This window comes from Echinops telfairi, unplaced genomic scaffold, assembly GCF_000313985.2.
Source record: "Echinops telfairi isolate 266 unplaced genomic scaffold, ASM31398v2 ScPeMD7_7424;HRSCAF=8462, whole genome shotgun sequence".
NCBI lineage: Eukaryota > Metazoa > Chordata > Mammalia > Afrosoricida > Tenrecidae > Echinops > Echinops telfairi.
Window position 1 is genome coordinate 51,591,492 of NW_022111324.1, and position 13,635 is coordinate 51,605,126.

The window sequence follows — 13,635 nt, forward strand, 5'->3', positions numbered from 1 at the left end:
ACGCTGAGTCTTTCAGCGGGGTCCTGTTCTCTTTGAATGTTGGCACTTGGTGTCGAGGGGAGGGTACTGATCTGTTTGAACAAAGGGGAAATAGGCCTGTCGTCCACATTGAATGTTAGCAAGAACTTTCTGGTAAGGAAAACATTGAAGCACTTTAGTAGAGAAGGTGAGGTGAGAGAGAGAGAGAGAGAGAGAGAGAGAGAGAGAGAGAGAAAGAAAAGTTAAGAGTAGAGTTCTGCTTAGCAAAGCTTATGGTTAAATGATGTTTGAGCGCTTTAATTTTTGACAGCAAATAACTTCCCTAAAAGTTGTAAATAAAACGGCGACCACCAGTTCCTCTTCTGCTGTGTCTTTCTGGGGAATCCTGCTCCGCCCTGTGAACTTGGCACTGGCAATTCAGACAGCCCTCCATCCATCAGTCCTGGAGCGTGCTGTTTCCAGAGAGCCGATGAGGACAAAGAGAGTCCTGGCAAACACCAACCAGCATCGCCATCTGTCATCCCGAGAACAATCGACCCAAATGCAATCCAACAAAGCTCAATATCATTACAGGTTTCTTAACCGGTGAGGACTAACAGGACGCTTTCTTTTTTTTTTTTTTTTAACATTTTATTAGGGGCTCATACAACTGTTATCCCAATCCATACACACATCAATTGTGTAAAGCGCATTTGTACATCGTTTCTCAAAACATTTTCTCTCCATTTAAACCCCCGACATTAGGTCCTCATTTTTCCCCTCCCTCCCCGCACCCCCCTCCCGCATGAGCCCTTGATAGTTTATAAATGGGTATTTTGTCATATCTTGCCCTGTCCGACGTCTCCCTTCATCCACTTTTCGGTTGTCTGTCCCCCAGGGAGGAGGTCACACACAGTTCCATGTAATCGGTTTCCTCTTCCCTACCCATTCTCCCTTTACCCTCCCTGTTTTGCTACTCACACCACTGGTCCTGTAGGGCTCATCCGCAGGACGCTTTCTTAACTGGATTAAGAATTGCTATCTCAAATCAGCAGATAGCACAATATTTAACCCGAGACACTCCCCCTGCCCTCCACTTGAGTCTGACTCCTAGCCACCTTTACAGGGTGAAGTAGAGCAGCCCCACTGGTTTCCAAGGCAGTCAATCTGTAAAGAAGCAGGCTGTCACCGCTTTCTCCCACAGAGTGGCTGGTGGGCTCGAACCAATAGCCTTGGGTTAGCAGACAAGCACTTCAACCACACAAAAAATGTTTAAATAAACTATAGGAAAGGTGCCAACAAGTTGCACTCCACTCCTAAGCTAAAGGTTAGGGGTTTGGCGCCAGCCAGTGGTGCTCTGGGAGAAGAGACCTGGGCCTCTGCCTTAGGGAAAGTCACGGGCAAGAACAGACTCCAGATAGCTCTACTCTGTCACACAGGGGTCACTGCACATCAAAAGTGAGCAGCCAGCAACTCCAGCAACATACCTCTCAGACAGGATAAAATCAGGCATTGTTTGTAAATATAATCCTACCCCAAGAAAAAGAGCCCTGGGGGCAGAGTGGTTCTCTGTTGGGCTGCTAATAGCAAGGTCAGCAATGCAAAACCAACTGCCACTCCACAGGAGAAAGATGATGCTTTCTACTCCCCGAAAGATTGACAGTCTTGGAAAGCCACAGAGGCAGTTCTGCCCTGTCCGCTGGAGTCTCTGGGAGACAGAATTGTCAAGATCAGCAAGTTTGGTTGGGGTTCACTTGAAAAGGTGTGAAATGATATAAATAATAGTATGCAGTAGCCAAGGATGAGGTTAATATTGTTCCAACACTACTTGAGAGATGTAATGGGAAAACAACAAACATACAAAATTGAAACACCAAGAATGCTCTTAACCAAATGCAGACGCCAGAGCAGTGGTGCCTGGGACCTTTGGAGCAGGAATATGCGCCTTGACTGGTTATGGAGGACCACCCTTGCCCCGTGGCTGCCAGGGTCCATTTTCCTGTGGCCCCTTCCTCAACGTGAACGGAAGCCGTGGCTCCAGTTTGCATTCCTGGGAATGGAATGTGCTCTGCACTGCCCCGTTCACCTTTTAGCCATCTTGTTGCTCCTCAGGAGTCTCTGGGCAGCACAAATGGTTAAGGGCTCAGCTACTGACACCAACCCAAAGGGTGAGGGTTCAAATCCACCTGGGAATGTCTTGGAAGAAAGGCTGGGGATGGACTGGTGCAAATCCAGCTCGAGACCCCGACAATCCTGCTGTGACACACCTGGGCGTGCTGAGTTAGGCTTGAGGGGGCACTCACTGGTTTCTGGTGACTCGTTCTTCTCTTTGGGACGTGGTTTCTAATAGGGAACGAAGGTTCTACTGCTTAGAGAGAAAAAATGAAGGAAACTAAGAACAACGCTGTGCTTGCATCCAGTGGCGAAACTCTACTTCTTATGATCTCTTTGTAAAAAGAGGCTTAAGCAGCTTACAGGGTACCCAAAGGTGACCACACAGGGACATGGCTGGGACTGCTCCTACCCCAGGAGAGGGGACACGTAGGGAGTCACTCACACTAACAGAGCAGGACTGTGGACTGGGCTCTGGGTCTGAGGAGTGATAGAAAGAATCTTTGTAAGTCAACAATTTCTTGCACACGTCAATGACACTTGTCCCAAACCTCCAGTTGAAGGGAGGGACACATACAAAGAAGGCTTGAGCACTGAGGTTGGCAGGGCCCAGGTGTGTATGATCGAGTTGTGGGAACTGAAGAAGATGTGCAGCACAACCTAAGAGAAAGGGGAATTTACAAAAAGCCCTGGTAGTGTAGTGCGTTAAGCATTGAGCTGCCGACTGCAAAGTCAGCAGTTCAAAACCACCAGCCACTTGGTGAAAGAAATTTGAGGTTTTCTGCTTCTGTAAAGAGTTAGTCTCAGAAACCCACCAGGGCAGTTCGACCCTGTCCTAGAGGGTTGTTGCGAATCAGAATGGACTCCGCGGCAGTGGGTTTTGTGTGTTAGACGTCAGAGCCCATCATTGGCAGGCTGGTCTGCGTCAAAGAATGCTGGGATCTGATGGGTTTGATCAGAGAACGCATCCCAGATCAAGATGATTCCCAGTGACCTTGTGGGAAGGTGTCAAAAGTCCAACAATGGACAGGGAGGCAGTAGAGGGAGGCCTTTGGCCTGAATGGAAGTGCAAGGGGAAATGCCTTTGACGACTCAGGGTTGGTGGTAACAGTCAGCGGGTGGGAGCTGAGCTCAAGGCGAGCAGAGACTGACGGCCACTGTAGGATGCCACAAGCCCCCAAGAAAGGCTGATCACAAACTCTGCTCAGATTGACTTCCCAAGTATGACATTTTCTAACAAGTTACACAGTCAAACAAGTATATTCCTGAGGCCCACGTGATTAGCACCGGCCTGGTGTGCTGCTGAAGGGTAGAATGACCGTGTGATGCCCCCAAGTGACTCACAGATTTGACAGCAGATGACTTCTCAGCTGTCCTGACAAGGAGACAGAAGGGCTGGTTTTACCACTTGAGGTGTTTGGACCAATAAACGGATCATTGGAGCCTGCTAACCATTTTAACTGAGCTTCTAAGTCATGCTGCTAGAAATAAAATGAGCTTTTGATTTGTGTGATACTCCTTTGAGCTTAGAGGGTCAGATGCTTCACACAGTCCAAAGAGTCTCCTGCATGAGCCATCACCCTTTGAGGAAGAGGGGCTCTGTTCAGTGAAGTCACATTCCCCCTGTGCTAGCTGCATAATCCGGTGTCAACTTGAGACTATTAAGAGTGTAGGGGTGGGGTTCAGCCTATCAATCAGGTTGCAGCTTGATGACCTCATTTGGAGGCCCAACGGAGATAAATAGCTCACCGGAGGCCAGATACACACTCATTCCCTGCGAGACATTCCTGCTGACAAGACACATGGAGCTTGCTAGATCCCTGGATCTGGAGGAACCACATGGAGACTCCTGCCAGTATTGAGATTCTTCCACCGAAACTGGATCCAAGACTTTCCATCCACTGGCCTGTGATCTTCCTGTTTTTGGCATCATTGCCTGTGTTGCGTGAGTCTGAAGTGGAACTTACAAACTGGTATCTGACATATGGGCTAATATCAGACTTATGGACTTAATCTGGGCTGGGATTTTTAAAAAATCATTTTATTGGGTGGTTGTACAGATCTTATCACAATCCATACACAATACATTGTGTCCAGCACATTTGTACATATGTTCCCATTATCAATTTCAAAACATTTTCTTTCTACTTGAGCCCTTTGTATCAGCTCCTCATTTCCCCCCTCCCTCTCTTATTCTCCCTCCCTCATGAATCCTTGATAATTTATAAATTATTATCATTTTTCATGTCTTACACCGACTTTCACCCACTTTTCTGTTGTCTGTCCCTCGGGGAGGGAGTTATATGTTGATCATTGTGATCAGTTCCCCTTTTCTCCCCACACCTTCCCCTTCCCCTCCTGGTATTGCTACTCTCATTATAATCCTGAGGGGTTTATCTATCCTGGATTCTCTGTTTCCAGCTCTTATCTGTACCTGTGCACATGCTCTGGTCTAAGGTAGAATTGGGGTCATGAGAGTTATGGGGAGGAAGTATTCAAGAACTAGAGGAAAGTTGTGTGTTTCATCAGTACTACACTGCACCCTGACTGGCTCGTCTCTTCCTTGTGACCCTTCTGTAAGGGGATATCCAATTGCCTACAGATGGGCTTTGGGTCTCCACTCTGCCCTCTCCCTCATTTACATTGATATAGTGCCGGGTCTTAAAGGCTTGAAGATAAACAAGTGGCCATCTAGCTGAGAAGCAACAAAGCCCACACAGAACAAGCATACCAGCCTGTGTGATCATGAAGTGTTGATGGGATCAGGTATCCAGCATCAAAGATCCAGAACAAAAAATCATATCAATGGGATGTTTTCTTAATATACAATGATTCTCTTATATAAAGCTCTTTCTTATACACAGGAGCATCTATGAATTTGTTTCTCTAGTCTACCCGGACTAACACCCCCCACATAGTGTACAGCATTGGTAGCGTTCATGGTATGTATGTGTCAACCATGGACTAGGACGATACAACAGATCTGTGAGTGGTCTTCAATGAACTTATATTCTAAAAGCGCAAGCATCCGACTCTCCACAGTGGGACTGCAGCAAATTCCATGAAGGACCATGTCTTATTGGCCAGTCAGAGCCACCTGGGGTGAGAGGTGTCTCATGCTCAACACCAGAGGGTTTGCTTGCTCTTGGGACCAGGACAGACTGCTGAGTTCAGAAGGGCTCTCCAGAGGCCGGAGTGCCAGCCTCCAAAACAGACACAGGGGCAACTCCAGCTCACCTGGGTTTTGGAGACCCCTCGACTAGCTCTGACACGCCCCCATGTGGCTTCGTACCTCACACAGGAACTTCAATACTGAGGCTGTGCCTCTGCAGGAGAAACCTCTGCGGGGCTGCTCTTGCAATCTACATGTCCCCCGGGCTCAGAGAGGAAACCGTGTGTCGGGTATCTCAGGAGAACTGGATCCAGCGAGGCTCTGAGACTCTGTAGAACTTCAGGGGAAACTAAAGCCAGTGGCTGACACTCATGCCCCGCCCTGAGCGTCCTAGAACACCTGTAATCTAGGGTGTTTACATAGCTGTTGACCTTCTGGAAGCTGACCAGGCTTTCCTTCAGGTTCAAACACCCATAGTCGATCCGGACAGGTCCGTGGCCCATTGGAGCTCCTCAGGAGAAAGGGTCGTCTGAGTGAATGCTGAGAGGCAGAGTGAGTTTCCCAGCCTGCCCCTGTGGGCCATCACCACTTCAGAGCCTCCAGGAGAGGGAAGTTAAAGGGTCGGGAAGGAAGCGTGCCCACACCCCCGCCAGGCTCAGATCTGGGGCACTTTCAGCTCCTCACTGCCACCTTAGGACCTCAGAGCAAACTCCAGGACATTCTTCTGTTTGCTGCGTAAGCTCGGGGAAGGGCGGGGTGCCAAGGAGGCCACCACCCTCCCCTCCCCGTTCCCCTTCATCTCCACCCCATTATCAGCGTCATGGTGAAACAAGTGTGTCTAGGCACGTCCTAAAGATTGGCAGCTTTATTGGGCTAGGTTTCAACCTCCTTGGGTTCCTGACCCAGGGTCAGCAGCTGCAACCATCTACAGGCCCTGGACCTCTTGCATGCAACCCATTTTCACTGCCAAAATGACTGGCCTATACCAAACAACATCAAGGCCATTCTGAGAAATCCCCATAGTCAACAGGTTAACCCTCTCCTGCCAACCTGGGTCTTGCCTCCCGCTTCTCCCTCGGCTCCCCCAGCCCCCACAGGCCTTAAGGGACTGAACTACTGTAGTGTTTCCCCAAGTTCACAAAATGACTTCAACCTTACCAAAGTGCCCAGCCTAGAGACAGCATTGGGGTGCCCCCTCTCAGAAATGGGGTTGACTCCAGAGAACACAGAACCTCTTTCTTGCTTCCCCCAGTTGTCTGCCTCCCAGAACCTCATTCGGGGTCTACTGTGGGACTAGATCATCCTCGGGAGCTTCCCGCAGGTGCAGCGAAAGCTGTCAGCTTGGATCTAGACAAGAGCATGTGGCTTCTTGGAAGACTTCCTGGAACAGGCTCCCAGGGCCTCCAGCTCAGTGTCTGATTACTCCCCACCAGCCTCATCACACGAGGAACACTCATGCATAGTGGTTACGCCTCGGGCTATTGACTGCAAGATCAGCAGTTCAAAACCACCATCCGCTCTGTGGGAGAAAGAGGAGGCTTTCTACTCCTGTAAAGAATAACAGTTTTATGAACTCACAGGGGCAGTTCTACCCTGTCCTGCAAGGTCACCAAGAGTTGGCATCGACTCGGTGGCAGTGAGTGAGAGCCTCATCATGTCACGGCACCAGCTTTCTGTAGATCAAGTGCAACCTTTCCTTGGGAGCAGCAGGGAGGCCCCAAGTCTCCACCATGAGCCCCTGCCTCACATCCAGTAGGAAACTGAAAGCGTAATAAAGAATATGGATAGAAGACAAGGTGAGGCCCTGGCGCTGTGCAAATGGTTCATGTGCTCAGCCGTTATCAAAAGGTAGGCAGTTCAAGTCTACCTAGAGATTGGTCAGAAGAAAGGCCTGGTAATCTATTTCCCAAATGCCATCAATCAAAAACCCAACACAGGACAGTTCTTCTCTGACACACTTGGGGTTGACTTGACAACTGGGGTTACACTAGCACAGAGCCCACAGGTTCACAAACCATGCTTATGCCCATAGTCCTATTGGACCCTCGTAGCCAAGGGAGTGGGGATTGAGCCCGCATTTCCATGGCAGTCAGTGGTGGGTGTGGAGACAGGACCTAGGTCTCCGACCTCTCAGCTCTTCCCTCCGCCAAGGCTGTCCCATACCTTAGAACCAGAATGGAGGTGCAGTGGCTCCCCCATCGATACAAACCCCGCGGGAGTAGGCAATGGGGAAGAACAGGACAAGACCCCCTAGTCAGCCTTGCCCTGTTACCTTTCCTGGCCTAGGAAGAGGGTTCCAGCATTTTAGAAGCAAGGACAGATGTGGACCCAGGGCTGGGCAAGACCCAGGGGCATCAGAATTGAGTCAAAGTGTATAAATGTCATTGGGGGTCAGAGGCGTCTAACTATTCTCCTAGAGCTGGGTGGTTAGAGGCCCCTGTGCCTTTCTCTGCGTAGCATCATCTCTGGGCTTGCATGTGGAAAGTTAGTTCCAGGAAAGACCGGGAGATCATCTCTGTTTACAGGTGAGGCGGAGGCTGCCGCCCAGAGAGGGGAGGGAATTCCAACGGATCCCTCCAGGCAGAGCTGCGATTCCAGCCTGGGCTCCTGCCGTGGTGACAGCCAGCATCCATATGATGCCTGCTGGACGCTCCGAAGAGGCCCGAGGACATGGAGAGCCGAAATCAAGCTGCTGGCTCTCAAAGGTCATCTTCCCCCTGTGGCTCACTGGGAGGGGAACAACCAGTCTCTTCTTTTTACCCTGACCGTTTATATAGCTCCCCCCTTTTCCCCTCCTCTTCCCCTCCTCGCCCCCAGTGTATACATCATGTTCTCCCCCTCACCCACCCACCAGCCTGAGAAGGGTGGGGAGAAAAGGGGCCAGCGTTTGCTGGGTTTTACTAGGTCCCAGCTGTAGTGCACACAGATCCTGTACCACTAGACCATCTTCCTTCAGTCAGCAGGAGGCAGGCACCGCTCCATACACTCATCCACGTCGCCAAGCAGTCCTCCCTCAACAACAGCAGCAGCAGCAAAAACTCCAGGCTCCAAAAAGGTCCTCCTGATTGTTTAACTTCTCCCCTCTCTGGGTCAGGCTGGACTGCGCTGGGCTAGTTAGGTTAAGCTGGGACAGCCAACAAAGCAGGAGCCTGGCTTCTGCCTTCCTGTCACCAATAACCTTCCCGGACAGAGCCATCCTAAGCTCTCCTAGGTGTGGATCCCTCCACCGAACCTGCCATCTGTTATGTTCACAGGTCCCCTGAGCAGGGATGCAGCCACGCTGAACCTGCTCCACTCACCCAAGAAGCAGCTGAGAGGGGGGCTCAGGAGGGCAGCCAGGAGACCAGGAGCAGCTGTGACACCAAGAGTAGGGGCCATCACTCTGCCTCCCCACCCTGCCCAACTGGGGTCCCACTAACGCCAATCCTCAGCCCCCAGCTTTCACACCGGGTGCCTGAGGTGGCCAGAGAACCTCCGCTAGCCGTGAGGACAGCGCCAAATTCCAGGGAGTCTGCCCTAGAAGAGGCCCAGCTCGGTGCCGGTCTCCCCGCCGGCTGGCTCTGGGTCTTGGGGCGTCTCTTCAGGCTCGGGTCTCCCACTGAGGCTGAGGCTGAGGTTGAGGGTGGGCGGGCAGCTGGAGCGGCTGAGCAGGGTGGTGCGGCGGCTTGAGAGGCTACTGTTGGAGAGCTGCCTGCTCATCTGGGGCCCAGGACGCCCCCAGCAGGCCAGGGGGCGCGGCAGCAGGTGGCTGTTGAAGCCCATGTAGATCCAGGGGTTGCAGCAGCTGCTGAGGTTCCCCAGGAGCATGGAGATGGTGAACGCCACGTTGGTTGAATCTGGAGAGAGAGAGAGAGAGAGAGAGAGAAACATGGGGGAACCTTAGAATCACAGAGCCAGAAGGGGAACCGAGCCCACACTCCCCTGAACAAACAAGGAGATCTAGTCCCAGAGAGGAAGGGCTCTCTTGGGGGTCCTATCATTACAGTACAGTGTACCGTGGCTGGGATTTGAACCTGAGACACCAGATTCTAAAGTCAACTCACGGATTGCTTTCTTCTTCTTTGTAGCTATAGGATTGCGGGGCGGGGGTGGGGGTGGGGGTGGGGCGGGATACATGAAGTTTGCTCCAAGTTGAAGTTGGAGAGGGATCACAGTCAGGGATGGGACTAGCTCAAACAGGAGAAATGGTCTTTGTTCCCAAACTTCGCCCTCGGATCCTTAGAAGTATAGACTTAGGATGAGCCTGTATCTCCCGTGATTCTAGGCCATGGAATCAAATCCAGACCCCTTTCATCCCAGCCCCACAGTGTAGTGGTTATACGCTGGGCTGCTACTGCAAGGTCGGCAGTTCAAAACCACCAGCTGCTCCAAATGGAGAAAGATGGGGCTTTCTACTCCCATAAAGAATTTTAACCACAGCCTTCAGGGGAAGTTCTACCCTGTCCTATAGGGACTATGAGTGGACATCGACTCAAAGGTAGTGAGAACTATGTCATAGGTCACAGATGCATATTATCTTTGGGGTTTGTCTTTAAACCCTCAGGGACAGTCCTTAAACTCACTCCGTTGGTCATTTAGTCATTTGACCCTGTAAGTCCCAACTCTGTGCAAGGCCCTGGGCTAGGGGCTTGGTGGGTCCGTGGAGTCAGTGGAGAGGGAGTGACCGCCAGGGCCCCAGGACTTCATCTCTAGCTAGAGCCGAAGAGCAGCTTCCAAGTCTGGGGCATCCGTGCCTCTTGTTCTAGTTCGGCACTTCCTTTGTGCCCTGGAGTGTCTGCGCCCGGGAATGCCTCTTCGTGCAGGGAAAAACCAAGTTCTCCCTTGGGCCAGCAGAATGTGAGTGTGCAGAGACTGGTAAGATTCCTCCTCAGGCAGAAATGCCCTACTGAGGACTAAACCAAAGGGCTCCTGGGAACAGTCAAGCTCCCAGAATGGAGCCTGGTCTTCCTCGAGCTGCACCATGATCGCAGAGTCACCTTGCTTGTCAGAAGAGGTTGTAGGATCACTCGGTGCCGTGTGTGTCAGGGCTGGGCAGAATCTCAGGGGTGAACGGTCCAATTTTGTTTACCAGGCAGTTCATAAGAACCAGCACTGAGCCCCGGTCTTCCAGTATGAAGACAAAGATCCTGCACCCACCATCGTTTGCATCCAACCAGTAAAGGCAGAGTCCAAGCGCCCACTCTGTAAAGTAGTGGGGGTGCTTCGGATTCACGACTTACTGGTGCACACGGCCCCCCGAGATCAGCTGAGGGAAGGGAAGGCATGGGGCGCACACACTGACTAGAAGGTACCTGCCCTGGCTGGGCAGTCTGGGGCTCAGAAGAGAAGGTGAGGGAGGAGCCCCTATCGTGAAGGAGGGGTCAGCCCCAAAGTTGAAGCTTGGCTGAGGTCCTGCCTTGCTTCTCTGTTAACACAGTGAGTAGATCTCTGGAGAGCAGATCCCTCAGGCTCAGGCTCAGGGAGCCAGTGCTGTCACTCAGCTCGCCGGCTGTTCCAGGTTAGGGGTAGAGACAGGCAGGCTCTGACCGCAGCCTTGGGGAGAATTGTGCATCCTGGGAAATTAACTTCAAGGGATGAATCACAGCGCAGTCAAAAAGGTTCCAAGAGATTCGCATGTTCCTAAATGCGCCCACTGCCTGTGAGATAACGCCTTGTTCTTGCACACCTGGCTGTGAGGTCCTTGGTCAGCAGTAAATCAGGCCGCACCCGTGAGGGCTTAAGGGCTAAAGGCCAGCATCCTGATGATGGTGGCCACTGCCCGCAAGCAGTCCCCAACTTCTCTGAGGTGCCTGAGTTGGACCAGTGCTTCCAAAAGTGGGCGATGCCGCCCCCTGGTGGGGCATTGGGGCAATCAAGGGCACAGTCACTGCCATCCCATCCACATGGACAAGACAGAACTGTCACTGTGAGGTTGCCGGACGGTGACTCTTCACAGGAGTAGAAAGCCCTACCATTCTCCCAAGGAGTGGCTGGTGGTTTTGAACAGTCAACGTTGTGGTTAGCAGCCTAACGGCAAAAGCAGATACCTACTTTGCTGTATTGTGGGTGATAGTACAAACGGTTGTCATTGCCAGGGGTGCAGAGTTAGTTTTGTTTTGTTTTTATGGAAGGGTGGCAGTAGGCCAAATAAGTTAGGGAACGTGTGGCCTGAACAGTAGCCACCTCACTCTTAGTACCATCAGCTAAGCCTGTGATAAGCATGTCCTGAATGAAGCGTGATCCAGAGGCCTGGCTTTGTCACATACTACATGTCACTTTGGACCAGTTTCTTCACCCCGGTTCCTCCTATGTAAAACAGAGAAGGCCACTGCGAATTAGCATGAAGACTGAATGTGGTCAGACTAGGAAGCCCCGTGGTCCTTCTGTCCCGGGCTTGGCCAGAACAGGGAGGTCCCTGTAGTTGAGTAGAATTCATATGTTCACTGCAAAACCTCCAGACTGAGGTTACACGTTAAAATAATAACCATCACAAACCATCTCTTAAGTGGTTGCGACCATGCAATGGGCTAGGGCCCTTCAGTATTACTGTTTTTTGCTTCTTTGGCAGAATTGTATAAAATTCATGAGCAGCCTTCCCCTAATTTTGCCTGTCCAGAGAAGCAAAGCATTTGTCTCGAGCATATCCTCTCATTCAACTCACTGCCATCACATTAATCCAACTCATAGATCCTGTGAGACGGGGTAAAACTGCCCCTGTGGGTTTCTGAGACTGAAACTCTTCAAAGAAGCAGAAAGCTTCATTTTTCTCCCAAGGAGCAGCTGGTGGTTTCAAACTGCTGACCTTGTGGTTAGAAGCCCAATGCATAACCACTCTGCTACCAGGAGAAAACTCAAAAGCCAAATCAACTCACTGCCACTGAATCGATTGTGACTTATAACGACATTATAGGACAGGGTAGAACTGCCCCCGTGGGTTTCTGAGACTAACTCTTTACAGGAGTAGAAAGCCTGGTTTTTCCTCCATGGGGCAGCTTGCCGTTTCGAACTGCAGACCTGTAGGTAACCCATGACACCACCAGGGCTCCTGGTGCAAGAGAAAAGGCGAGGCTAATTCTGGACATATATCCTGGGGTGAGCAAAACAAGATTTAGGAAGGAACTCAGAAAGGCAGGGGACCACACTGAAAGAGCTGGCAGGAGTCCTTAGCCTGGGCCAGCTGGACAAGGAACACTTGGAAGATTCTGGAGGAGCCATGCCTTGGGCCTCCCGAGGGCAGGGTCACATCTTATCCGTCCAGCGTCCTGAGCTGTGCACCTACGGAGAGTACTGCAGCACACACACACACACACACGCAGCCACACAGACAGGTGGACCTGCAGTTGTCCCCACCCTCCTCTGCTGCTTAGGGCTACCAGAACAGGCCACACACCCTGACGTGGCCTGACTCCCTGAGAACACGCTCCGCTCCCCGCTGGTGGCCAGGCCACCAGGCAGTGTGACTACTGTTCAGGAGGCTGCCACCCACCTCACTCCAGAAAAGGGACCCGAGCATGCCCTCCCACAAGCCATTGGGAACCCAGTCCTCTTGAAGGGTCCTGTTTTGCTCTCACCTACGAGGGAGGACTTTCTTCAGGATAAGTCCAGAGGCCAGTGAAGGGGCGGGGGTGGAGGGAAGTAGAGGGATGAGTCCTGAGAAGATCTGGCTTCTATGCTTCGAGTTCCCATACCCTGGTGGCGTCGTGGTTATATGTTAGGCTGCTAACCTCAGAGTCAGCAGTTCAAAACCACCAGCCACTCCAATGGAAAAAGATGAGGCTGTCTACTCTTATAAAGAGTTAGTCTTAGAAACCCACAGGGACAGATCTACACTGTCCTATAGGATCACCATGAGGTTGATGTGTGTGTGTGTGTGTGTGTGTGTGTGTGTGTGTGTGTGTGGCTGGGCAAGTCACGTTTCTTCTCTGAGCTTCTGTTTCCTCACTAGCAAAACGAGGGTGTTTGTTATGGATTGAATGGCTTCCCTCACACCCCAGAAATATGTGTTGGAACCCTAAGCCCCAAATCTGTTGGCTGTCATCTCAGTGGGAGCGAACTTTCCATAACATCTTTGTTATGTTCACAAGCCCAGATCCGTGTTAGGGTGTCTCCGAACCCTACGCACAGCTGAGAAATTCAGAGAGCAATTTAGACCTAGAAGAAACCAGCAGAAAGGAGGGATAGAGAGACGCCAAAAGATTATCTACAAGAAATGCCAAGGCTGCAGAAGCTCAGACCAAAATCTTCCCCCGGAGTGAACAGAGAGAGAATCTGCCCCTTGGAACCGGTGCCCTGAATTGGGGCTTCTAGCCTCCTGGAGACCGTGAGGAAACCACTTTCTGCTCTTTAAAACCACCTGCTGGTGGTGATTCTAACAGCAGCACGAGGAAACCAAGACAGGGTTGACTGAGAAAGTGCAGGTTGTTGTTGGAAGTCGCTCTGGAGGAGGTCAATGTCACGTCTCGGTGTGAGAGGAC

The 13,635-nt window shown here is 51.4% G+C and overlaps 1 protein-coding gene across 1 annotated transcript in view; it reads right to left on the reverse strand.

Annotated features, from left to right (window-relative positions):
- Positions 1–8,698: 8,698 nt before the first annotated feature.
- The window catches only part of AVPR1B (arginine vasopressin receptor 1B), a 6,317-nt gene continuing 1,380 nt past the window's right edge, over positions 8,699–13,635 (reverse strand). The window contains exon 2 of the mRNA XM_004700119.1: positions 8,699–9,018. Within this exon, the coding sequence (XP_004700176.1) occupies positions 8,699–9,018 (320 nt within the window). The remainder of the gene's footprint in view (positions 9,019–13,635) is intronic.